The sequence below is a fragment of the Protopterus annectens genome, chromosome 8.part0 (genome assembly GCF_019279795.1).
Source record: "Protopterus annectens isolate FY-2018-M chromosome 8.part0, PAN1.0, whole genome shotgun sequence".
NCBI classification, from domain to species: domain Eukaryota; kingdom Metazoa; phylum Chordata; order Ceratodontiformes; family Protopteridae; genus Protopterus; species Protopterus annectens.
The window spans coordinates 1,310,920,404-1,310,947,617 of NC_056741.1; the positions used below are offsets into that span (position 1 = coordinate 1,310,920,404).

The window sequence follows — 27,214 nt, forward strand, 5'->3', positions numbered from 1 at the left end:
AGGGTGTAGTCTAAGGGAATAGCTGAAGAAAATGTAAGTTTTTAGAAGAAAAGTCTGAACATGTGAATAGCAAAAAAAATATATATAAATAAAAAAACGCTTACTCAAACACGATGCAGAGCTCTCGAATAACATGTTGATTCATCAAGGAGGCAAATGAGATCTGAGGTAATCTGCAGTCCAGAAGGAATTATGGATAGGGAGGGAGTCACAGCCCTGGATCCAAGCTCTTGAAAAAAAAGTGCAGAGGTTGGACCCATTTGGATCCAAAAACCTAACTGTTGAATCTGATGGAAAAGATATCAGATCTCACATTATAAATCAATAAATTGTTCTTCCACAAAATTGACCATTCAATATTTCCCATTATTAAATGTTTACTATCATTGTAGGGCATTTTATGTACACAATTCTAAACCTTCAGAGGTCCTTACATTTCCTATAAATAAAATTATTTTACAGTTCCTCATCAAGAAATTATATGTATACTCAATTCCTATGTATATCATGGCTGTAATATTTTTTCATATCGGTTTTATTAGCCACTAACAGTCTGTTTTGTTATCTAAATTTCACAAAAAATACAGTTTAAAAACATACAGATAAATACAACTGTTTATTTTAATATATAAAGTATAGTGCATTCATACATGCACTTTAAACTGTCCATTGTACTGTCCTCTTTCTGTTGTGCTTTTACAAAATGCATGCAGATTCAAACAAGTAATCCTTCACAGCATTTTATTTTTTTTATGAAGTTTTCAGTTATAGCAATAATGTCACATAAAATGCTTGTATGTGTACAATACCATATATGGATGTTTTAGGTTATATATGCTAATAATGCCACATAAAACACATGTTTTAAGATGTTATACTATTATTATGCTTAAAAAAAGATGGAGAATAAAACTTGAAACTTTCTTGGGTCTGCTTTAGTTCACATACTGTACAGAACTGGAATGGGTCATCCCCATTATCTGAAAAATGTAACTTTCTTATTTGGCTGTATCTAGATCATAAAACAGTGAACATAATAATGATTGTTTGCATCAGAAGGGAAGTTCTTCACTGTCAGGCCCTCCTCCCAGTCTTGTTTTTTTTTTTTCAGTTTAAGCTAGATTACATACCTATTGGTAACCTATGTATGTGTTATTTCTATAAATGATAATCATTTAATCTTCAGCAATCACAGAATTCTGATTGACAAACATCATTGTGTAAATGTTACTGTCCTAAACAACAACAAAAAGTTGCATGTGTGCTTTTCATTAGCTACTTTTGTTTTATTGGCCAGTTCAGTCACTGACTCCTAGTTCCTAGTCATGTGTACCACTGAAGCACTCATTTATGATATTTTCATCCACCCAGGAATCAAGAAACTACATTCTCACTCTGAGAGCTGATGCGGTAGAACTGATATGATATTCAAAAGATGTTGCATGTCTGTAGCATGGTACATGTACCACTCAAATATCTGTATCATGGCACATTTATCACATAACTGTTTTATGGGCATACTTTGTTCAACAGTTATAAACACAGTGCTCACAATTTCATGCAAGATATCAGTCTGTATAAGAGATGGTTTTATCATAACCAAAAGATGTTTAGGAGAAAGTTTTCATATCATTAATTGCACTATTACATCACTGTATTTGAGTGATATATTTTTATCTCACACATTTTGGTAGCATTTCCTTCATAATTTGAGGACTTTGGCTTCACATTTCTTTGCAATTGTTGGTATTCATGACCTCAGAGGTACACGTTCTTGTGCAGTCCTTTCTTCACTACTTCTTAAAATATATCAGGCTCTAAGATAGTTACACCACTTCCTTTTGCTCGTCTCATAACCATGTTCAAATACAAAAGGACACATTCTAGTTCTTTATGGTACTGATTCTGTATGTACTGGGGGATCTGTGGCAGCTCTGTTGTGAGGTCTGTCAAGCCTGAAGTGTAAAGAAGCTTTCTGAGACATCTCATCAAAGGCAGTCTGAATGCGTACTGGTAAACTCACTGCACTCTTCTGTGCCACTGACAGTGTGCTGCCACTGTACTCATGTTGTAACAGGTCAGTGAGGTGCATTTTGTAGCACATGGACAGCCTTGTCACAGTGGAAATATGCTGGTTAAGTTCTTCAAACTGGAAAGAAAAAAAAGTTTAGCATCAATCAGTACCACTTCCCACCTCTCAGGAGTTTTTTTCTTTCTCTTTTTTTGTTTTTTTGTTTTTTTTTTGCAGACATTATACTGTATTCTGTGCATCTATACAGTCACTTCTGTATTCTTCTCTCTCAAGCAGTGACATGTTACAGCTACTATATGCTTCCTGCAAACAAAACAACATGCTTGAAATATGATAACAGTTGAATGCTCCCTAGTAAAAGCAACGGTTCATGGAATTATTTAGCAACTACTTTCTGTTTGCCAATCAAGCAATACCGTAAACAGTACAGAAATGTAAGTCAGCTGATAAAAATATGCATTAACATTTGGAAGAAATATTAGCTGAATTGATGGCCTGCTTCTTTTTTAAACAGACACCTAGTATGAAATTATTGGAATTCTCAGTCAATTTATTATAGAACTTCAGCTGTGGAATTTTTTTTTTTTTTTTTTTGCTGCTTGATTTTAAGCTATGTTTTTTTTTTCTTTTGAATTAATTACTTATTTAGTTTGCAATATTTTGATTTGTTGAATTATAACTGCTTACAATTGCTGGTTTGGAGTCATTTCTGGTGTGCTGAATACTTGTTAAATTTCCAATGATTCACAGGTTTGCCGATTTTATTCATAGTGTATACTCGTGCAAACATATTGTTTTGGTCCTACAATGTATTTTGTTTTCTTTTAGGTTCATAGGTGTATACAAAGCTAAATGACCACTGGGGCCCATTTAAACCTAGCCAAGCATCCCAAACCTCTGACAAGTTCGAGTGCCTGTACTAGATGTAAACAGGGGCTTGGGAAATAAAATATTTACAAGGAAGGGCCTGGGAGATGAACCATTTACAGGCTGCCTATATCAATTACAGACACAGGTGCCAAACCAGGAATTAAATTCCTGTTCCCCATCCATTTATCCAAGTTACACCTCTAATTCACATGGATGGGAAGCCTGTAGCACAGAATTAATAGCAGGTTATAGTTCTAGAACAGGTTATTCTGGTGCTGTTTGTGGATAAGCAGGAGGTCCATCAGAATGTATCCCAGATAATCTTCCCTCAAAAGCCTGTAGGAGACAGAATACATGGCTAGTCCTTTGAGGTGGTCTGTACAGAACATGATACTTAACCCATGTATTCTTTTAGTGAGGAACCTCTGAGGACATTCCACTTGTTGGATGTCTCTGGTTAGGTGCATACCAAAGTGGGCATTGTACTTAATGACATGTATGATGAATGCTGAATACAATGGAACAAGACCTCTTTGGACCTAAATGCCATACCTTTGTTTATAAGTTGCACAGTATAGAATGATTTCCTCACTACCAAAGACACATGATGGTCAAAGGCTAGATTGCTAGCTATGTGTGTCCTCAAGTCCCTGACCACTGGGTCAGTTCTTGGGGTGTGCTGTCAATATGCTAGTTAGTAGGAATGGCTGACTTCCCGAAGGATGCTATTATACATTTTTTGGCATACTGGCCTCTTTGTAGAGGTGAACTCTCAAATTCCATCTTCTCAAGAACTGTCTGAGTCAGATGGCTATTCATCAGGAGACATAAGAGTTTATATCTAACCACCTGAGTTTGGCAAGAATGCTTGAGTGGGGTATTGTGTAAAATGCCTTGGACAGGTAAAGGTAATCACTGTGAACTGTTTTGCCCTCATCCATTGCTTTGATGTCTTTTTCAAAGAAGTCCACCAGGATGAGTAGGCATGACTTGCCCTTCACAAAACCAAACTGGGTTGGGTCCAGTGTCTGGAGGGTTCTATGACACTGTTAATCATTTCCATGATAATTCTTTCCATGGGTTTTGATATGAGACTAGTAAGACTTATGGGTCTGCAGTTTCCAGGGTCTATAGATGTCTTTCCTTTGTGCAGAGGGATGATGGCTGCATCTATACAGTCACTTCTGTATTTTTCTCTCTCAAGCAGTGACATGTTACAGCTACTATATGCTTCCTACAAACAAAACAACATGCTTGAAATATGATAACAGTTGAATGCTCCCTAGTAAAAGCAACGGCTCATGGAATTATTTAGCAACTACTTTCTGTTTGCCAATCAAGCAATACCATAAACAGTACAGAAATGTAAGTCAGCTGATAAAATATGCATTAACATTTAGAAGAAATATTAGCTGAATTGATAGTGGTAGTGGTGCTGCGTAAGCATTGTCGCCTCACAGTTCTCCATTCATTAAGCACAAGGCCTGTTTGGAGGCTATGGTTTAGTAGTGATTCCAGAGGGCCTCACAGGTCATGTTTCATGCTATTTAGAAGGCATCCTGGTTTATTGTCAGGATGCATCGAGGCAGTATTCTTAGCTTTAGAGAGAGCATCAAGGGCCTGTTCCCTACTATAGTAGGTGGTGTTATATCTGATGGTATTTCCTTGAGGGAAACTGGGGGGAAAGAAGGGTAAAGTTAGAGCTAAATTTGTCTGCCAGTAGGTTTGCTATACATTCTGTCTCAGTATATGTGGCTCCATTAACAATGAGCTATGTGCACAATGGTGTATTACCTTTGAGGTTCGACATGGCTAAATAATGCCTTGTGGTTGTCCTTGGACTGGGAGGCCAAATGTATCACAAATTTGGCTTTGGTAGACTTTATTTGTCATTGGTTGTTGACTTAGTTTGGTGAAAACATTTTTATCCTGCTGGATACTACACCTCCTAAATTTTCCTTTGAATTAATTCCTTTTGTTAAGCAGCCTATTGATGTTGTGATTCCACCAGGGTGGCTTATTTTTTGAGTTTGTTCTGTACTTATTCATGGTGGGTATATCTGCCTCTATGCAGTTATTAATATGCTTGTATAATGTTTCTGTGAACAGTTTCATCCAGGCAACAGTGTTCTCAGGGTTTAGTGGGGCTTGAAATTTTGCCAGGTTATCACTCAATAGTAGGAAGTTGGCCTTAGAGTAGTTGCTGCACATTCCAGTATTAGCTGGGGTTCCGGGTTTTATTTTTACTTCAAAGGAGACCATTTTGTGATCTAACCTTACCAGGGAAGACATTAGTCTAGAGATTAACTTTTTTAGCTTTAGAATTAATAATCTGTTTAAAACCTGCGGACTTTCATTTTACATTATCTTACAACTGCTGATTTGCAAATCAGACTCTAGTATTTTGCAGACTATTTGAGTGAGCAGTCATGTAAATTTTCAGATTTGCAGATTTAAGTTGATTTATGGTTGGTATACAAAATTTGTGAATATATGTTAATGAATATTTTATGCCTTCTGTTTTAGGTATTAATCCATTAGCACATAAAGTGAACAAGGCATATTATTTTTACATTATTTATTTAAATTCCCAAGATTCCAGTTAGTTGTTTAAGTGGTATGTAGTAGCGTGGCACTTGTGGGTCTCTTCTACTGCATTTTAAGGAGGACCAGCTTTATTCATATTGTGGCAGGAGATGTTTGTCTGGTGTGTCTGAGATGTAGAATATACCAAGGGGCTCAGTGTAGTTATTTTATTGGCCAAATGGCTTATTAATTAGCTGTCTTTTTTTTTCTGTGTTGCTATAAATTGTGCACATTTGCTTGAATTAGCACAGAAGCAGACACCTAGAAAACAGATTTTCTCTATAGAACAGTCCATTAAACTGTACCATGTAAAGCAGCAGTATAGGACAAATATCTTGTGTGCCGACAAGCTTAGAGCAGTTAGGTGGGAGTCAAGTGGCAATACCTACAGATTTTGTAGAATTTAGTAGCCCAAAGGCACTCAGAATAAACAGTACCTAACACAACACATTTAGTCACTCTCAGTGGAGACCCAAACACTAAGCCCCAAGGCAAGCAAACACTTCCAGGACTCTAGTCATACGGAACTGCATTGTAAGAGATACTGATGCCCATGTAACCAGGATGAACAAGGAGAAGATGACAGTTATCTGGATCCAGAATCCACCAAATCATGCATGCACTCAGGTCATTACACCATAGGTACCAGTATGATTCCATTATAGTCCATGTAGGTGTAAATGATCTGAGATGTACCTCCCTGGACTATATGAAGAGAGACATTATGGAGCTTTCAGACTATGTGTCTCAGGCTGCTATGAGCCTAGCACTGAACAGCATATTACCATCACTGAGGATGATGCCACAGTATGACCAAAAATTATTGATTTCAACTGTCTCTCTCTGTTTGGTGTCATTTTAAGTGGATGCAATATTTCTCAGCTTGGGAGGAGATATGGTTAACAGAGCACGTTGCTTTTCAAAGGATGGTCTGCACCTCTCCCCTCTAGGCTTTCAAAAAATGGCTAAAACGTTATCCACCTCCATAGTACCTGTTTTAGGCAATGCCAAATTGACAAACCTACCAACATAGCAAAATCAAATCAACTGAACCTCAGAGTGTTACTGCTCAATGCCAGAAGCCTGAATAAAAAATAAACTCCCTTCAAGCACTCTTCACAATTGAGAATACAGACATCTATGCAGTTATCAAGACATGGTTTGAAGCATTAGAGAATACTCCAGCAGTGCAAGGTTTCAGTGCCTTCCATAGTTTTAGACCAGCAGCTGCAAACACAAGGGCTGAAGAAGGAGGTGTCTCAATATAGATCAATAACAAGCATACCTCTAAGGTGGTCAAACAGGATGAGGTGCTGGAGTTCCTCCACATGCAGATGACTTAGACAAAATCCCATACCATATCCTAGCCAGCTATAGGTCACCCTCCATGTCCCAAGAAGCTCACAATGCATACTTGGAAATCCCATACCATATCCTAGCCAGCTATAGGTCACCCTCCATGTCCCAAGAAGCTCACAATGCATACTTGGAAATCCCATACCATATCCTAGCCAGCTATAGGTCACCCTCCATGTCCCAAGAAGCTCACAATGCATACTTGGAAATCCCATACCATATCCTAGCCAGCTATAGGTCACCCTCCATGTCCCAAGAAGCTCACAATGCATACTTGGAAATCCCATACCATATCCTAGCCAGCTATAGGTCACCCTCCATGTCCCAAAAAGCTCACAATGCATACTTGGAAATCCCATACCATATCCTAGCCAGCTATAGGTCACCCTCCATGTCCCAAGAAGCTCACAATGCATACTTGGAAATCCCATACCATATCCTAGCCAGCTATAGGTCACCCTCCATGTCCCAAGAAGCTCACAATGCATACTTGGAAATCCCATACCATATCCTAGCCAGCTATAGGTCACCCTCCATGTCCCAAGAAGCTCACAATGCATACTTGGACCTACTGGAGACAATTATCATCCAACCCAACAACCTACTCAAGGAGACTTTAATTACCCTTCTATAGATTCAGAATCCTACAAAGCCTCAACTTATGAAGTCTTCCTGAACTTCATAAGTGCAAACACCCTTGGACAAATAATGAAGATGCCCTCTACAGGCTCCAACATCCTGGACCTAGTGCTTACAAATATGAGAGAATGCTGCACCCCCCCCTCCCCCCATGTCTCATCCTCGCTGGTAAGGTCTGATCATAAAGCTTTCTCCCTTGAAATCAAATCCAACTCTGTAATCTCATTAAAAATCAGTAACAGGAACTATTTCAAGGCAAATTATTTTTCGTTAAGTGATGGTTTGTCAAAATTCAGTTCCCTTCCAAACCCACAGAACATAGCAGCCTATGCTGAATTGCTCTCTGAAACTCTGTTCAACCATGTCAGTGACTGCATAGAGGTTGCTATACCTACTGGAAGTAGCTGAAGACTAACTCCAGAAACAAACTGCCCTTGTGGCATCCCAATTTAAACAGGACATACAACAAAAGGAAAAAAATATGGGACAAATTAGGAAGGGTAATTCCCATACAGTAGAAACACTCTCTTCAAAATATATAGGCAACTAAGAGGGCTAATTAGGTTGAGCAAAGCCAACTGTGAGGTTAAGGTAGCCACCCAGGTGAAAGATAATCATAAGTCTTTCTACAGCTATGTCAGAAACCTCAATGGCAGCACACAGCATTGTGCTGAACTGGTGGTTAATGGTGCCACATTCACTGAGGCTGGCAATATAGCGAACCTGTTAGTGGACAAATTCAGTTCCAACTTTACCCCCACTCACCCTAACCATCCCCTCAAAACTAAACTCAAACATAACCCTTCCAACTATAACTAGGGAGCATGTACTGGCTGCAGTCACTAAAGCCAAGAACATGGTTTCAATGGGCCCTGATAACATCCCAGGATACTTCTTGAATAGTCTTAAATATGACTTATCAGGACCCCTAGAGTCATTATTGAATTATATACTTATGCTTTGTGCCATGTGAATGAAGGACTGTGACAGTCATCTCCCTTCATAAAGGAGGACCTTTAACAGCTTCTGAAAAATACAGACCCATTAGTCAGACTATTTTTATTTTCAAAGCTATGGAAAGAATTATCAAGGAAATTATCAACAAGGATATAGGAGACCTCCGGACACTGGATCCATCCCAGTTTGGGTTTGTCGAAGGAATGCCATGCTTACTGAATCTGGTTTATTCCTTGTGAAATGGTCACTAAGGAAATGGATGAGGGGAAAACTGTTCATACTGCCTACCTAGATTTGGCTGAAGCATTTGATACAATAATCCACTCGGGTATTGTAATACAAACTTATTGAACTAGGAATACACCTCTTTATAACAAGCTAGATAGCTAGCTGGCTGATTGATGAGACCCAGCAGGTTAGAAGTGGTAAGGCTACCTCCGCAAAGGGACCGGTCACCTGAGGAGTCCCCCAGAGCTCTGTGCTGGGCCCACTCCTCTATGGCATCTACTCCTTGGATTTCAAAGCCAATGTCAAAGGCCTCTGGCTAAACAAGCTCACAGATGATTGCAAACTGGGAGCAGTCATTGAATCCCCCAAGAGAACAACATCCTCCAGGAGGGTCTAATACAGACAAATGCTTGGTGCCAAAGCCATGGCTTAAAACCCAATGCCAATCAATGCATTATAGTACCTTTTGGAAAGTCTGGTACCCCGGGTAACTATGTAGTCAATAAAACACCTTTAAAAGTTCATTCACTAGTCAGGGATCTGGGAAATCATGTAGATAGTAACCAAGCCTTCGACCAAAATGTATTCAAGGTAGTAAGAAAACCCTTCTATTTTGCTCATCTTATAAGCAATGGCATGGCATCTAGGTCCAGGGAGGTCATTATGCCACTGTAGGTGGGACTCATCAAACCCATCATAGAGTACAATACCTCCTTCAGTATGTACCTGACTAAACACATGCAACAAGTGGAACAACCACAAAGGTTCCTTACAAAAAGAATACAGGGAGTAACCACAATGTCCTACACTAACCACCTCACAGTCCTGTCTAATGCTCAGTATCATACAGACTTCTAAGAGGTGATCTTTGCCTGACATATAAGACATCCCTGAACCCCATTTTGATGAACCTTTTACTCATCTGCAAAACAAACAGCATCAGAACTACTAGTTTAAAATACCTATTTTTTTTTGCAATATAAATAGGATATGTTGGAGAGACAGATTTGTTTCTCAGAGAATTCTCTTTCTCTGGAATAGGCCATCCATGTGCAGTAGAGTTCCTCCTCATCCCTATTTAAGCACAACTTGGACCAATGCATGGGCAATTGGAAATTCACCCCTGGTCAGGCTCCTATGTTTCTGATGGACAGAGGCAGTCAGTAAATCACCACACATATATTTACATATATACAAGTGTGTGTGTGTGTGTGTGTGTGTGTGTGTGTGTGTGTGTGGGGGGGGGGGGGATTCCTTTCAGAAGCTCGAAATACTGGAATCTTGAATTCCAGTATTTCGAGTCCAAGAAGCCGAATCCACATAATAGCAAAAGTTTAGAAGCACGAAATTTAAAACCTCGAATATTGGAGGTTTTGAATTTCGCACTTCTAAAGTTCCGCTATGGTCATGTATTCAGGTAAGTGTGTATGTGTGTGTGTGTTAAGGGGTTTGCGGAGGGGCTGTGGTGTGTGTCAGTGTGTTTTGTTGCTGTGATGTGTGTGTGCGAAGAGAAAGTAGCTTGTTTGGTGGTGTTATGTGTGGGTTTGTATGTAGTGCGACCTCAGAGTGAGAATATTTAAGTAGGGGGGCGTGGGGGGGGGTGCAGGAGGGCTTGCCCCACTGCTTTCATGTAGTAGAGTGATTGTGTGTTTTTGTGTGGTGTATGGTGTGTGTGTGTGTGTGTGTGTGTGTGTGTGTGTGTGTGTGTGTGTGTAGTAAAACCGCGAAATTCAAAACTTCCGGTATTTGAGGTTTTGAATTTCGTGGTTTTTAGTTTTCGTTGTTTTGTGGATTCCACTTCTTGGGCTCGAGATACTGAAATTTGAGATTTCAGTATTTCAAGCTTCTGAAGTGAATCCATATTATATATAAACAGCACAGTGGTGCAGCGGTAGCATTGTCACCTCACAGCAAGAGGTTCTCTGGTTTGATTCTTGGCTGGAGTACTTTCTGTGTTGAGTCTGTCTGCATGTCCTCCCTGTGTTTGTGTGGGTTTCCTCTGGGTGCTCTGGTTTCCTCCCACATTACAAAGACATGTATCTGGATCATTTCTCCCCTGGCCTCTGCTGAAAATTGGCTTTGTTCCAAGTTGGGATTTCCTGGTAAACAAATGTTAAATAAAATTATATATATATATATATATATATATATATATATATATATATATATACATATATATATATCAAATTTGTGGGTCACGTTAGTTGCCCTGCTAGGCTTATAAGTGCCCTAGAAGTCATTAGCCCAGTATACAGCTATGAACCATTATGTGTCTGTTTAAACTAAGAAGCTATCACATGTTGTAGTATTTCAGTCTCATCTTTAGTTTAGTGAAGTAGGGTTTAAAGCAAAAAGCAACCTTCAGTTTTGTGTGGAAACTGAGTCAAAATAGGTGTAAATAACTGATCTGCTACAGAGAAACTTGATATTTGGACAACAGAATATATTATATAGTATACCACATTTAGAATAAAAAATACTTTTGCATGTATTTATTATATTGTTGACATATTACAGATATTATTGAAGTAGGTTAGGTGTTTAATGCTTTTAAGTTGACTAATGTTTACTAAACACATTAGTAAACATTTCAGATAGAAAGGCCTTACTGGTGAGTAACAAATAAAAAAAAATAAATAAATAAAATAAAAAAAATTAGGGGAGTAAATAAGAAAAGGGTAGAATGAAGTAACTCTGCTGGGTTGAGCTGGGCAAACAGAGGTGAATAAGCTTAGGGAGCGAGACAAGGTTTTCCACTCAGGAAGCTTTGGGTGGCAGAAAATGTGCATTCTGAGGGAAGATGGGTAACTTTGGGGAAGAATACAGGTTAAACACTAAAAGGCAGAGTGAGGCAGGAAATGTGGGACAACATGAGGCCAAGAGACTAGAAGGAGTATGGAAAAGGTAGCAGGGAGGCAAGCAAAGGATAGAAGGACATGAGCTGATATTGCCAGAGCAATACAGATAAATGGTACGGTATACAATTAGGTGAAGGGAGAAGGTGGAAAACACAGCAAGAAAGAAATGAGAATGTGAAAGAAGCTAAAGAATGGAGGGTGAGGAACTTACAATGGTAAGTTGCAGCACAGGCAGATAATCAACCAGTGGGACAGTGGCAAGGGGTGGAGGTGATGTGCTTCAAGGAGGCAAGGTATTAAATAGAAGGGGGCAGGAAGTGAAGGATGTTTAAGACAGTGTGAGGACAGAGAAGAATGTTTTGGTGATTGGAGACTTTGCCATCAAGGGGATTATGAGTCGTATCAAGCACGACACAGATACATAGAGAAACAGCCTACAAAATAAAAAAGTACATAAAATGAGACGTTATGTACCTACCATAACGTTCCATGTTAGTTGTCTTCTTCTCGCCTTCTTTCTTGCTGGATGGGTTCGGAGCCGATCCTCGGCTCCGACTCGGCCTATACTAAAGCTCAAGAGCTAATTCCACCGGCTCGAGGCTCCCCCCTATATCCCACAATGCTAGGCGGTAACTACTCAGATCTCGTTTGATAGCTAAAACCAAGCAGTTCTAATCTTCATATTATGGAGAAGAGAGAAAAAGAACCCACCTCTATATAAACCTGTATGTAAGCTACCACAAACATAAAAGGGAGAATAGAGGTGGTAGAACATGTGGGAAGGAAGCCCCAAAGGAAGATCCCAAAAATTCCTATCGGTCTGTCCAGGCTGGGGGGAAGGAGGGTGGGACGCAAGAAAGAAGGCGAGAAGAAGACAACTAACATGGAACGTTATGGTAGGTACATAACTTCTCAATGTTAAGTTGTCAATCTCGCCTTCATTGTTGCTGGATGGGACCGCGTCCCTAGCACCTTACCCCGGGTGGCTTATGGGAACAGACTCTTGAGAACAGTGGAACCAAAGTTGGCACGGTTTCTGGAGGCCATATCCAATTTGTAATGCGAGATAAAGGTATGAGGAGAAGCCCAAGTGGCTGCTGCACAAATGGAATCTATTGGTAGCCTGTCCTAAAAAGCTACAGATGTAGCTAATGCCCTGGTTGAATGAGCTCTAGGTCTTGAAGGCAGCTTTTGATGTCTGATTTCATAGATGAAGGTAATTACAGAGGTAAGCCATCTTGAAAGGGACACTTTATAAACTGGAAGGCCCAATTTCCCTTCCGCATAAGACAGGAAGAGCTGGTCAGATTTCCTGAACTGTTTAGTCCTGTCTAAATAATATCGAAGTTGGCGATGAACATCTAGAAAATTTAACTTTTGTTCCGACCTGTTGGAATAATCAGGGAAGAAGACAGGGAGATCAATGGTCTGGTTTAGATTTGCCTCAGAGGAAACCTTAGGCAAGAAGGACGGATTAGTCCGGAGGGACACCCTGTCTTTATGGAAAACTAAGTAAAGAGGACGACTGCAAAGAGCATGAAGTTCAGATACCCTTCTAGCTGATGTTATGGCTACTAGAAAAAGTGTTTTCCATGAGAGCAACTTAAGAGGGCATGAAGCCGCAGGTTCGAAGGGGGGGAGAATCAAGGACGCTAGGACCAAATTCAAGTCTCACTGAGGTGGGGGATCTTTGACTGGGGGCTTGAGCAAAAAGACACCTCTTAGAAAGGCTTTGCAGAGTTTATGGGACATGATACTGGAGACCGAGACACCTACATGAAAGTTAGATATAGCAGCTAGTTGTACTCTAATGGTAGATGAGGAAGAGCCTAAATGAAAGAGCTCTGCCAGGAAGTCTAGGATAGACTGGATAGGTGCAGTGAAGGGGTCTATATTTTTTGATGCTGCCCAGAAGGAAAAACGTTTCCACTTACTATTGTAAATCCTTCTCGTAGAAGACTTGTGAGAGGCTATCAGGATGTTACGGACCGAATGAGAAATTAAGGGAAGCCTGGCTAGGGTAGGAATCGGAGAAACCATGCTGTGAGGTTGAGAGATTGGAGGGAGTGGTGCAGCTGGCCCGACTGGTGGGTCAAAAGATCTGGCACTGGGTCCAGATGCCAAGGCTGCTCCAAGAGGTAATGATGCAGGAACGGAAACCATATCTGTCGAGGCCAGTAAGGGGCGATGAGGATCATAGTGACTCTCGAGGCGATAGCTTTCTGAATTAATTGAGAGATCAGTGGAAAGTCCCCGGGGCCAATCGTGGACTACAGCGTCTCTGGTGGGTTGGCCTGGTAGAGGGAAGAGGGTGAAGAAATCGTGACACTTGCTGGTTTGGGGAGTAGCAACAAGATCGCAGCAAGGCCGGCCCTATCTTCAAAAGATTTCTTCCAGCATTGATTTTTTTAGAGACCACTCGTGAGGCATGATAATAGCTCTGCTCAACTTGTCCACAATCACGTTGGACTTCCCGGGAATGTGCATTGCTATCAGAAACCGCTGAGAAGAAATCGCCCACTGCCAAAGTCTGAGTGCCTCTCGACATAAGGGATAGGACTTGGTTCCATCCTGTTTGTTGATGTACCACACTACAGACATGATGTCTGTCTGAATAGCAATAGTCCCAGTGGGAAGAGAGTCCTGAAGAGCTTGCAACGCTAAAAGCACTGCTCTCATCTCTAAGACATTTATGTGCAAGTGGCACTCGAAAGATTGCCACGTGCCCTGGACTGTCCTGCCCTGTTAATGCCCCCCCACCCGATCAGGGAGGCGTCCGTTGTCACCGTGGCGATTGGGGGGGAGGGATGAAGGATCTGCCCTGAAGAACTTGAGGTGATGTCATCCACCAAGACAGGTGATTCTTGCATGTTTGGGTTAGCAGAATGATGTGAGACATCGGGAGCTGATGGAAGGACCATTGGGAAAACAGCATCCACTGGAGGATCCGCATGTGAAAACGAGCTAAGGGGAGGAGTGTAATGGTAGCTGCCATGAGTCCTAATACCTTCAAGACTATCCTGGCTTTGATCTTGTTGCATTGAAGCAGGAGGTAAACGTGTTTGCGGATATCTCATACTCTTTGCTCTGTCAGTCTGGCAGAAAGATGAACTGTGTCTAAGGTGGCGCCTATAAAGGTAATAGATTGACAAGGTGACAAGGCAGATTTTTCGAAATTTACTGAAATGCCTAGAGCTTGGCAAGTTTGAATGGTGAAGTCTCTGGATAGAAGAAATTGACGCCTGGTGGTGGCGGTAAGGAGCCAGTCATCCAAATATGGAAACACCTGGAATCCTTGACATCTCAAGTGAGCCGCGACCACTGCCATACATTTGGTGAACACTCGGGGGGGCTGTAGTGAGACCAAAGGGCAGGGCTCTGAACTGGTAGTGACTGGCTCCCAGCCTGAAGCGGAGAAACCTCCTGGAGCGTCTGTGCATTTTGATATGGTAGTACGTATCCTGAAGGTCTATCGAGCACATCCAATTGTCCTGACCCAAGAAGGGTAGAACGGACTGTAGTGTGACCATCCGGAATTTTGTTTTCTTCACATACTTGTTTAGCTTGCTGAGATCCAGTATTGGTCTCCAGTCCCCTGTTTTTTTTGGTACCAAGAAGGTCACGGTGAGCTGCCTGTCGGGCGCTAGGATCAGCCACATAACACAAGCACTCAGGTCACTCCAAGGCAAGTACAAATATGACTCAGTCATTGTCCATGCTGGTGTGAATGACCTGAGACGTACCTCCCTGGACTACATGAAAAGAGACAGAGGAGCTCTCGGAGCATGTAGCCCAGGCTGGTATGACCCTGACCTTGAGTAGCATCTTACCCTCACCAAGAATGATGCCACAATATGAAGACAAGATGATCAATTTCAACAACTGGCTTAAGTATTGGTGTCATTCAAAGGGGATCGAATGCCTGTCAGCCTGGGATGACATGCTCGACAAGCCACGATGCTTCGCTAGGGACGGCTTGCACCTGTCACCCCTGGGCTTTTGGATATTGGCAAAGGCTCTTGCTACCCCCATAGTGCCTTTTTTAGGCAAGGCTCAAAAGACAAACCCACCTCCCCATAGTGCCTTTTTTAGGCAAGGCTCAAAAGACAAACCCACCTCCATAGGTATCACAAGGGATAAGAAACTAAGAGTAATGCTACTCAATGCCAGAAGTCTAAACCTCAAGATGCACGCACTCAAAACTCTCCTTAGCCTGGAGAACATCGATATCCGTGCAGTAACAGAAACCTGGTTCTAGGCTCCCGAGAGCACCCCAGCACTACCTGGTTATACCTCATACCATGCTTTTCAGCCCCAAAACTTGGACCGAACCACAAAAGGAGGGGAAGTATCAATATTCGTCAAAGATACCCACACCTCCAGGTTGGTGGCACAGCATGAAGCATCAGAGACTATCTATGTGCAACTAACAGTGGGTAAAACTGCCTTCCAGTTTATAGCCTGCTACAGACCACCCTCCCAAACCCAGGAACCCCACTCGGCCTTCCTGAGAACACTGGAAAATATGAAGGTCTCTCCAAACACGATTATATTGGGCGACTTCAACTACCCAAACATAGACTGGGAGCATTACTCTAGCTCCAATACCCTAGCCCAAAGGTTCCTAGAATTTATAAACTCAAATGCTATGGAACAACTTGTTACCACTCCCACAAGAGGGGAAAACATACTGGACCTGATCATCACCAACATGGGGACTCTATGCTCCAAACCAGAAGTGTATCCCTCACTGGTAAGATCAGACCATAAACTAATCTCACTGGATATTCACATCCCGACCCCACCCCCTGCCCAGAAAACCACAGTGAAAAACTTCTCTAAAGCAAATTTCACACTCCTCAAAACCGAGGTGGAATCCTTCAAAGCCCCCGGGCCTGTGGAAAATATGGCCCAGACTGCAGAATCCTTTATAAACGCATTCTATGAACACCTTCAGGAATGCATGGATCATGCAATCCCAAATAAAACCAAGACCCAATCCTCCAAAGGCAGACGTCCTGTCTGGTGGACGCCAGCCATAAACAAACTATACAATAGAAGGAGGAAGCTACTACATGATAGAGCAAAATCCCAAAAAGGGAAGGCATCTCTGATCAGTATTAGCAAAAAACTACGGGCACTCATAAAATCGTCTAAGGCCAGCTTCGAGAGAAAAATTGCACAGGGCACTAAGGATAATCACAAGGCTTTCTTTAGTTATGTTAGGAACCTGGGTGGGAATTCCCAGATATGCTCAGAATTAGTCCAAAATGACAAAAAATACATCGAACCCACAGACACTGCCAACATCCTAGCTGACAGGTTCAGTGCAAACTCCCCCCCTCCCCACCAAAAGGGCAAATATCTATCCCAGCAGAGTGCTGCCCCCCTGACATCTCAGATGTTCAGGTAAGAGCCCTCTCCAAAGCAAAAACACAGCATCAATGGGACCAGACAGTGTCCCGGGCTGCGTCCTACATGAACTCCAAGAAGAGCTAAACCCAAACATAAAAACTACTGTTCAATCTCAGCCTTACTACAGGATATGTACCCAAAGAGTGGCGTACAGCAACAGTGGTCCCTCTCCACAAAGGTGGTGCCTCAATGGATCCTGGAAACTATCGCCCCATAAGCCTGACTAGCTTGGTCTGCAAAGCTATGGAAAGGATCATCATGGACCTCATAAATAAAGATATTGGGGACCTACAGACACAGGATCCTACCCAGTTCGGCTTTAAGGGCAGATCCTGCCTCTTAAACCTGGTCGATTTCTTTGAAACAGTCACCAAGGCCATTGATGAGGGGAAGGTGGTCCACACAGCCTACCTGGACCTCGCAAAAGCCATCGATACAATACCCCACTCTGGCATTATAGATAAGCTCACCAGCTTAAATATAAACCCCTATGTCACTAGATGGGTTGCAAACTGGCTCAAGGACAGAACCCACATGGTTAGCATTGCTGGAGCCATGTCAGACTCCAAACCAGTTACAAGTGGCGTCCCACAAGGCTCAGTCCTGGGACCTCTCTTGTTCGGTATATATTTCTCGGAGGTACAGGCCAACACGGAAGGACTGTGGCTGACCAAGTTCGCAGATGACTGCAAACTGGGCGCCATAATTGACTCTCCAGCCAACACAAGCATCCACCAAAAGGGCCTCATAGAAACAGACAACTGGTGCCAGAGCCATGGCCTCATGCTAAATGCCAAAAAGTGTATAGTCATCCCCTTTGGCAAAAACAAACTGCCCATAAATTACCACATAGGTGGTAATCCATTAAGTACAGAAGAAGTAATATGGCACCTGGGGCCCCAAGTTGATAGCAATCTCTCATTTGACAACCACGTGGCCAAAGTGGTTAGAAGAACATTTTATACAGCCCACCTAATCATGAAGGGATTCACATCTAGATCAGGGGAAGTCATCGTGCCTGTTTACTCATCCCTCATCAGGCCCATAATTGAGTACAATGCCCCTTTTGGGATGTACATTACCAGACACCTGCAGCAACTGGAAAGACCCCAAAAGTACCTCACCAAGAGGATCACAGGACTCAAACAGATGCCATATGCTGTCTGGTTAAAGAAACTCCAGCTCTACTCAGTGGCATACCGCCTGCTCAGAGGCAATCTGTGCCTGACGTATAAAGCCATGTCCAACCGGGTATAATGGACATGCTGCACCTCAGAAAATCCAAATCGCATCGAGCTACGTGCTCGAGAGACTTGAACCTCAGCACCGAAATAAATAGGACATGCTGGAGGGACAGATTCATAACCCAGAGGCTCCCTTCACTTTGGAATAAAATCCCAGTCCAGGTTAGGCAGAGTCCCTCATTGACTCTCTTCAAGAGGAATCTTGATGAGTGGATGGGAGATCGTAGGTTTACCCCGGGTATCACTTCTGTGTCACTGTTAGACAGAGGCACAGTATACTAACCTCGAAAAAGGGCATAGCAAAATTAATTTAAAATGGGTGGCGAAAGCCAAGCACACTCTGGCTAGGCTTATAAATGCCCTAGGGCAGATAGCCTAGTATGAACCTATGAACCTATGAAAGGAGGAAGGATAGTAAGACGAAGCTGTACAACAAGAAGAGGTGAAGTACACCTGCAGATAAAGGTACCAGATAAGAAAAAAGACTGGAAATAATTTCACATTTGTATGCCAAGGCCAGAGGAGTAAATGCATTTTCTGAAAACTGGGGAGGAACTAGAACTTGCTTTGGGAGAAGGTTCAGTATATTATCTGTCATCAGAACACGTGTTTGGAATCTGAAGAAAAATAAGGTGGGGAAGGAAAAAAAATGAAAATATCTTTAGATTAAATTCTGAAGTGTACATTTTAACAGTCTGCTCTGTACTAGAATAACAGAAGGGTGTGTTGTGCAGCTGCAGCATGAGAAATTGATTGTTTGGTGCCCTCTGCTGGTCTCTGTAGAAAATAATAAAAATAAATGCTGTTTTAATTTTTTTATTATCATTTTAGTTATTGAAAAAGGTAAATAATGGTAATCAGCAAAAACTGTGGCAGGCAAAGATAAACTTCCTGTATGTCATACCTGTATACAGTACCAGCGGTTTACGCCTACCTACCATTTGGAGATGCACGTATGATGCACTGGTGGTTTGGGTACATATTGTTTTGCTCCTCCCCTAAGCTAGAAAATGTGCAGCCAGGGACATTGAAGGTGGGACCCCATTTGTGTTAATCTCATTTTTTAATCAGGGGCTGTGGTCTAAAGTGGAACTGGTTTTGGTAGAGACAGTTATGATCATTATAAAGAAATGAACCACAAAGAATTCAAAGAGGGTATTCCCACTCACAGTAGGTACATTTACAGACATAATGAATGATTTATGCAGATTAGAGATCACAGTCACAGACATGAGAACTAGGGTAAGGATGAGATGAAAATGGACTCTCTGCATAAAACTCTTTAACTTGGATACATAGAGAGTTGGGTAATCACTTGATAGCTACTTGTCCTCTTCAGGATGTGATCTTAAGTATTCTTGTAGCGTCTAGACAGAAATCCTGAGTTATCTACAGGAATTATACAAATATGGATATGTTTGTAATACTTTCTGCACAACTGACTTGCAATGGTTTATATTAAGAATATTGCTTTTTCTGTGTTTTTAAAAGTTTTAAAGGGATATTTGAAATTTTAAAGTCACATCTTGACCATGGATTGTGGGATGTTTTCTTGTCAGATGTTTTTTTGTACTATCCCTGATTTCCATAAGTATATATGTTGTGTTGATTGTATGTCAAATGTTATTTGGAAAAAAAACATGAGAAAAATGAGATTCAATGTACATCATCTTTTAAATTAAACATATAAGAAAAAGACCCTATATATATTAAATGACCATACTATGGCTTTAGTATTTGAAATTAGATTCTCAAAGCAGATTGCCAGAAATCAAAATGTTTACTATTTTTTTTTGTTTATTTGTTCTCTGGTATTTTCTCATTGTTAGAGAAATTTTATAGCTGAAATTTCTTTTAAATTTGGCTACTAAATGGTAACACAAAATTTAGGAAGTACAAAACAGCATAATTAGTAAACTAAATTCTCTTCAAGAGCAGAGATGACAGTTTTATGCAATGCAGTCTTGTCACATTATATTTTGTTTGCTCGGCTTAAAGGAATTTCATTTATGTTATCTATGAATTATTATAAGTTCTGCACTATTAAGTAGCTGTAACTAAAATATGGGTAATATATCAAGAGATAAAGGTTAGCACATAGCGTTTGAGAATGGGAACATTTTCTCATCATTTATTAGTAGGGAGTATGAATGCTGCACTTTTTAAAGTTTCTATGGGGAAGGCACAGGAATTAGGTAAATAATTTTATATCATCTGAAGGCTTATATGCTGTAAAAATAATTACAAGGCAGGCAGAATAGTCTTACACATAGGCAGTGTGCTTAATTATAGATGTTTTAGGTCTAGTAATCATGTAAGTGAAAAAGTGATAATCTTCTCCGAGTATGATTGAGTTTGCTTGGGAGCTGCATCATATTCATATATATATATATATATATATATATATATATATATATATATATATATATATATATATGTGTGTGTGTGTGTGTGTGTGTATATATATATATATACATATATGTATATATACATATGGAGAAAACCATCAGCATGAAACATGTAATGTAGCAGAAATGGAATGAGATTGACATTTGAAAACTTAGGACAGAATGCTTAGCTGCAACTCTCACTTTACTGTCTGGTACAGCATAAAGGTTAGTTTATGCCCCCTCTCAGTTGTGAAACATCCCACTAATTTTACAGCTGAGCAGATGTCTTACGTCCCTGAGTGTCTGTTTAAATGCTTACCTCACTTTTACTCTTAGCTCAGGCCCTATAACTTAAACCCTCTTATGGCCTCAGTACCAACCTTTACAACCTTGATCCACTATTGAAGCATGCAGTTATGCACGTAACTGGACCATACATACAGCATACCTGGACCTACCCAAAGCTTTTGACACTATTCCTCAGACAAATATTATTGATAGACTTGTAAACTGAATGCTAATCTTTATGATGTTAGGAGGATAGTTAACTGGTTGTCTGATGCAACTCATGTAGTTAGGTTGGAGCTGCAGGTACCCATTCTGAAAGCAAAACAGTTTCCACTGGTATACCACCGGACTGAGTGTCGGGCTCTCTCCTATTTGACATTTATTTCTCTGACCTTCAAGCTAACACTCTTGGCCTTTGGTTATGTAAGTTTGTAGATGACAGTAAATTCAGTGTTGTTATTTGAACTGCTGACTCACTGTTGCACCAACAAGGGTTAGACCATCTTAATAATTTGTGCAAGGGCAATGGTCTCAAATTAAATGTGAAAAAATGTATCATACTTCATTTTGGTAAATAAACATTTTTACATACTGTATAGGTGATGCACCTCTCCAATTAGATGCTGTTGTAAGGGATTTGGGCACTTATAATTCCTTAGTGCCTGAACATTTATTTATTTATAGTTTGTTTGCCAGGATAGTCTGTTGGGCCACGAAGAGCCCATTTTCAATGGAGTCCTGGGGAGAAAAGTTCCAGAAAATTACAAATTACAGATTTAACATGAGTAAGTTATAAGAGAAATGTAATGTGCACAAATGAAGCAAAATTAAACGAATAGAAAAACACATATTATTAGAGTGCACATATTAGTACAATGCAATATCAGTAATATTTACAAACAGTCAAAGTTTTTAACAGTTTAACATATTAGCACATTGCAATAACAGAAACAGTCTAAATTTAACAGTTATACTAATTCATGCAGTTATTTCTAGGCTAATGAAGTGTACCATTCCAGGAGTTATGCTAATTCCTAGAGTTTATTAGGGGTACAAAACAATGGGAGGCTATTGTGAATTATAGCTTATAGAGAGTAGCTATAGTGTAGGGAGATTATTTGGGGTGGGAGCAAGAGCATTCCCATACTGAAATTAGGTGTATGTGAAGTAAGGTTTTGAATGAAGAGAGGCTGCTGGTGGTGCAGATGAGAGGTGGGAAGGAATTCCAATGGCATGCTAGAGACAAGGACATTAAATGTTTGCCTGGTGGATGGGCAGTTTATGCAGTTCAATTACATTTGGGAATTAGATCTCAAAAGTCTATTTGGTTGGTGCATTTTAAAGGTGGTGGCAAGAGAGGGGGTGAAAATAAGTTTGTGTGCTTGGACAAGTTGAATATAGATGAGGTAAAGTGGACAGCTCAAGCCAATTCAGTTGGTGTAGGGCAGTGCAATGATGGGAAGTGGATCTATGGTTGGTTGGAAATGTTGTTATTTTATTATAGCAAGAGGAGAGTTTAGTCATGAGGGAGGATTGCAGGTTAGTAAGGACAGAGGCACCGTATAGGAGGTATGGGATAAGTTAAGTGTTGGCGAGCATGAGCCTAGTGAAGGGCGAGATGTAACGATTGTGGCGGTAAAGCATGCCTATTTGTTTGTGTATTTTTTTATATTTACTTGTAGATGATTATCAAACTTTAGCTGGTCATCGATCAGGACTCCTAGTAGTTTAGCATTAGAGACTATTTCAACAGGAGTATTTTGACTGATGACTGAGAATGAGGTTTTATCTAGGGTGGTGTTTTGGAAGCAGTAAATATCATAAGTTTAGTTTTAGTAGCATTGAGTGCTAGATGGTTGTCCATCATCCATTGCTCAGTGGAGGAAAAGGCATCTTCGGTTAATTTAACTAGGGTGGGTATGGAAGAGGCAGAGCAGATTATTGTTGAATCGTCGGCATATTGGACAGGGTTGGTATTTGGGATGGCTTGGTAGAAATTGTTTATGAATATATTGAATAGAAGGGGGCCTAAAATTGAACCCAGGGGGACACCTATGGGAGTATTGAAAAAAGGGGAAGATGGCTTTTTTCCATCTGACTGCTTGTTGTCATTTTGATAGGTAACTGGCAAACCAGTTAAAAGAGGAGTGGGATAGATTTAGTTTGGAGAGTTTAGTGAAAAGAAGGTTATGAGAGATAATGTTGAATGCCTTAGAGAGGTCAAGGAGGAGAGTGGACACGATGTGGCCAGTGTCATGGGCCTTATTAACAGTTTCTAGGAAGGACAGGAGAGCTGTGGTAGTACTGTGGCTGGGTTTGAAACCATGTTGAGTAGGGGTTAGAAGTTGGTTGTTTATGAGGTAAGGTAGAAGTTGTAGATGGATGCATTTTTTGAGAAGTTTATAAATGGGGGATAAGATAGCGATAGGTCAAAAGTTTGTGATATTATTGTTATTACCACCTTTATGGAGTGGAATAATAAAGGCCTATTTCCAGAGCTGGGGAATTTGACATTCAGCAATAGATGGATTTATAAGAATGCAGATGGGAAGAGCTATGCCTTCTGCGGCAACTTTCAAGAAATATAAGGGTATATCATCAGGGGCATTGGAGCTGGGTTTCAATGTTAGTAGAAATTTTTTTATGGTGGCTGTAGGGATGGGGTTGAAGGACAAAGGAGGAGGTCGGGAGCAGGAGATGCTAGGGGAGGGAGGGATAGGAGTAAATAAGGGTGGGGAAGCCAAATGGGAAGTGAAGGATGATGCAAGTTTACTTATGGAATCAATAAAGAAAGTGTTAAATTGGGTGGCTAAGTCCAAGTCAGAGGCATCTGGATCAGGGCAGGGGGTTTCTTTTTTGCCAGGATTGAGAAAGGAGGAGATTCCATGCCAGAATTTTTTGTGGTTGATGTTATGGTTGCTTTGGAGTGTAGAGAAGTAGGCTTTGTGGTCTTTGATAATAAGTTTTTTTTTTACTTTGTTACGAAATGTTTTAAATTCATTAAGGGTGTTGATAGTTTTATTTTTGGAGTAGCATTTCCAGGCTTTATCCCGGAATCGCATGGCTAGTAAGGTATTTTTGGTTAGCCAAGGTACAGGATTGTTTCTTATGCATTTTGTTTTCAGAGGGGCAAAGGAGTCAAGCAAGTTGAGGAAAGTTGAGTTAAAGCAGGTAACAGCATTTTCTAAGGGAAGGGTTTTTAGTGGGTTCCCATTCATTTTTTTAGTGCATTTCAGAAGGTGCTAGGATTAAAGTTTTTTAGACAGCGAGTGAAGGTGTAGATATGAGTTAGTTGTATGGAGGAGGGAAGATGGTGGGAAAAAGTGGGGAAGTGGTCGCCTAATGGGTCGGGCAGAGTGCCACTATCAGAGATGTAATGTAGATGAGCAACTAGAATCCAATCCAGGGTGCTTCCAGTAAGGAAGTTCTTGGAAGGCATAGTTGTTGAGTTAAATAAGCTGAGTGAAGTTGTACAAGTTTATATTAAGTGAGTTTTAGGAGATTGAATTGTTGACCAGTTAATATTAACATCACCCAGGATTACAGTTTCATTAGTGATGTTGTTAGAGAACCAGGAGAGAATATCTTCAAGGGTTGAGATATTGTCTCCAGGAGGGCTATAAAGGGAGACTATGCATATAAGTTTGTTTGTTTATATGAGGTAGGGTTGGAATTAATTCTGCCTTGCCAAATTTGGGAATAGGTTTGATATAAGGGGTAACTAAGTGGGATGATGAGTAGAGGAGAGCGGCTCCCCCCCCCCTTTCTTATGTATTCTATCTTTCCTAATTATGGAGTAGATGGGTGGTGTTAGTTCAGAGTCTTTTATATGGAGTTTGAGCCAGGTTTCTGAGATAGCCAGAATATCAGGCTGGTTATGGAGAAGCCAGGCATGGAGGTTAGGAACTTTGTTGCATATGCTTGGATCATTTAGAGCTGAGAAACAGAGGGGGTTACCAGTTGTGGGAGGAGGATGGGATTGGGAGGTTGAGATGTGTGAGGGAGAAGGGCCAGGGTTTGGGTGAATGTCGCTGGAGAGAAGGATAGAGATGAGATAGCAGAAGAGGTATTTGAGTTGCTTGGTATGTAATCTATGGGGTGTAAGCTTTATGGGGATGTGGCTAATATAGATGTGAGTAGAGTTTTTGGGGTTAGGTAAGAGTTTGTAGGCGAAGATCATACTATTATTGAAGGAGTATAGACTGGGTGATATGCAGATTGAGGAATATGTGTGCATCATGGAGATTGGGCAAGTTGTATGAAATGGAAGTGGGTGATTTGCACTGAGAGGTTGGGTGAGATAGGTTAGGTAAGATATGGTAATAAGTAGTAGTATTTGAGTTAGAAGTGAAAGAGGTTTGGTAGACATGATAACTATTCAGAATATAATGGGGAGTGAGTTTGGGATTAAGTAGATATTAGTAAAAATTTAAAGTATGGATTTGGGTACCTAAGAAGGTAATACGGATAGTTTGTGTTAATGTGGTAGGAAGTTTTGGCATAGGAGGGGTGGATTATAATGTTACATATTCAATGTTAGAAGTTATGTATGAGATGTTTGGGGTGTTTACTGGGTATGTTTCTATTGAGTAGTTGCTACTGTGTGTGAGTGCAAATGTATTGTAGATAAGTAGTAATTTGTAATGGGGGGTTAGTTATAATTACTTAAGCAGATCTGGTGTTTGAACTCTGGTGGGTGTGGCTTGGTCAAGTTTAAATTACAGGTACTGGGGGGTGGGATATGGGGGCAGGGAGGGGAGTGGAGTGAGCCCAAGCATAGTGAGCAGGATGAGTCAAGATCCAAGCAAAGACAAGTTTGTGTTTAAGAAACAATCAGAATTGACCAAGGACTGCTCTGAAGCTGTAAGTAATTTCTTAACTATTTCTCAGGTGGATGAACAGGTTAACCTTGTATTATTAGGCTACTGTAGTCTCAATTTAAATTAAGAGACACAATATTTGATCAATTATGGATACTATTTGCTAACAGAAGGAAATAAAAGAGAAATGGAAGATGAGTGTGAGTGGGGGGTGGGGCTGCTTACAAACCAAAGCAGAGTGCTCTCCAGGGAAGGGGATAATGTATATTAGCTCAAACAGGTAGACACATACACAAAGTTATCTTTAGCTGTTTGTGTTTGCAGACAGTTCAGACCCAGACTACGCTTTTCTTATAACAATGTATCCACCGGTCGGATAAAAGATAAAGGTGGTACAGGAGCTGAATACTTAGAGTGGTGTTAGGTCTAGAAAAGAAGAGTACAAAGCACTTTGAGATGGTAAAGATATATTATACAGATTACAAAGCAAACTGAGCAAATAGCTACTGCATACAGGAAAATATGTCTTGAATCAACTACTAGTATATGCAGATACTGAGCCAATTGGAAAAACACATCAGTGAGAAGGGACCTCAGCTGACGGTATGCAGTCACAGATAAAAATATTGCGAGCAGCACTCTGTCCTGGGTCTCTAATGTGATTCTATCCACCACTAACACCACGATTATATAGAAACAATTAGACCAGTATGAACTGTCTACTCACAACACATATGCAGGAGTAATATTAGTTAACAAGGTGCAACTATGCAGATAGTACATACTATTATACTAAAAACAACTTGGTGCAGACAAACCATGATAGCATGCCATAGTAACCTCCAGTAATAAAGCACACATCATATTAGATGTCTGTGTAACACAATTCAACATAAATAAGTATATAGAGTTGTAAAACACTTACTGGAGAGACACTGAGCTCTTCATGGGGCCTGTAGCAGGGTGGTTGTAGTTTTAAAAATGGTACCTGCCACAGGTAATATTCATTAACAAGGAAGAGGGAGGGGGAAAACAAGGGTGTGAGCAGACAGTTCTTTTGTACCTTCAGTAACAGATAAATAAGACAAGCTGGTATGATATATTCATATCCCAAAGTATCTCTAATCTCAGAAACAAACTTTCACTATATGTCATGTCTTGGCAGTAGTTTAGAGATCCTTCTATCTGCCTCATCTAATTTCCAAAAGCATCTTCATTAGATTCAGAGAAGTCTTAATTCCTCTTTACTTGTTTTTCTTCAGACCCAGTATTGAGTACAGCGCACCGTTTGGCATCTGTTCATATAAACATGTCACTCAGCTTTAGAGAACTCAGAGATTCATAACTTAAAAAGATCAGTGGCCTCAAAAACTTTAGTTATCAGGACAGACTAGCCACCACCTCTCTGTACTCTGCATGGAGACGTGACCTATTCCTTCACAGAACAAATGGTACAGCAAATACCCAATTAAAGGAAAAAAACCTTCAGTAACAGATAAATAAGACAAGCTGGCATGATATATTCATATCC

General features: G+C 40.7%; 1 protein-coding gene across 1 annotated transcript in view; it reads right to left on the reverse strand.

The window, feature by feature from the left end:
* Window positions 1–1,093: 1,093 nt before the first annotated feature.
* Window positions 1,094–27,214, reverse strand: part of LOC122809378 — a 385,771-nt gene continuing 359,650 nt past the window's right edge. The window contains exon 10 of the mRNA XM_044080830.1: window positions 1,094–2,149. Within this exon, the coding sequence (XP_043936765.1) occupies window positions 1,892–2,149 (258 nt within the window). The 3' untranslated portion in view covers window positions 1,094–1,891. The remainder of the gene's footprint in view (window positions 2,150–27,214) is intronic.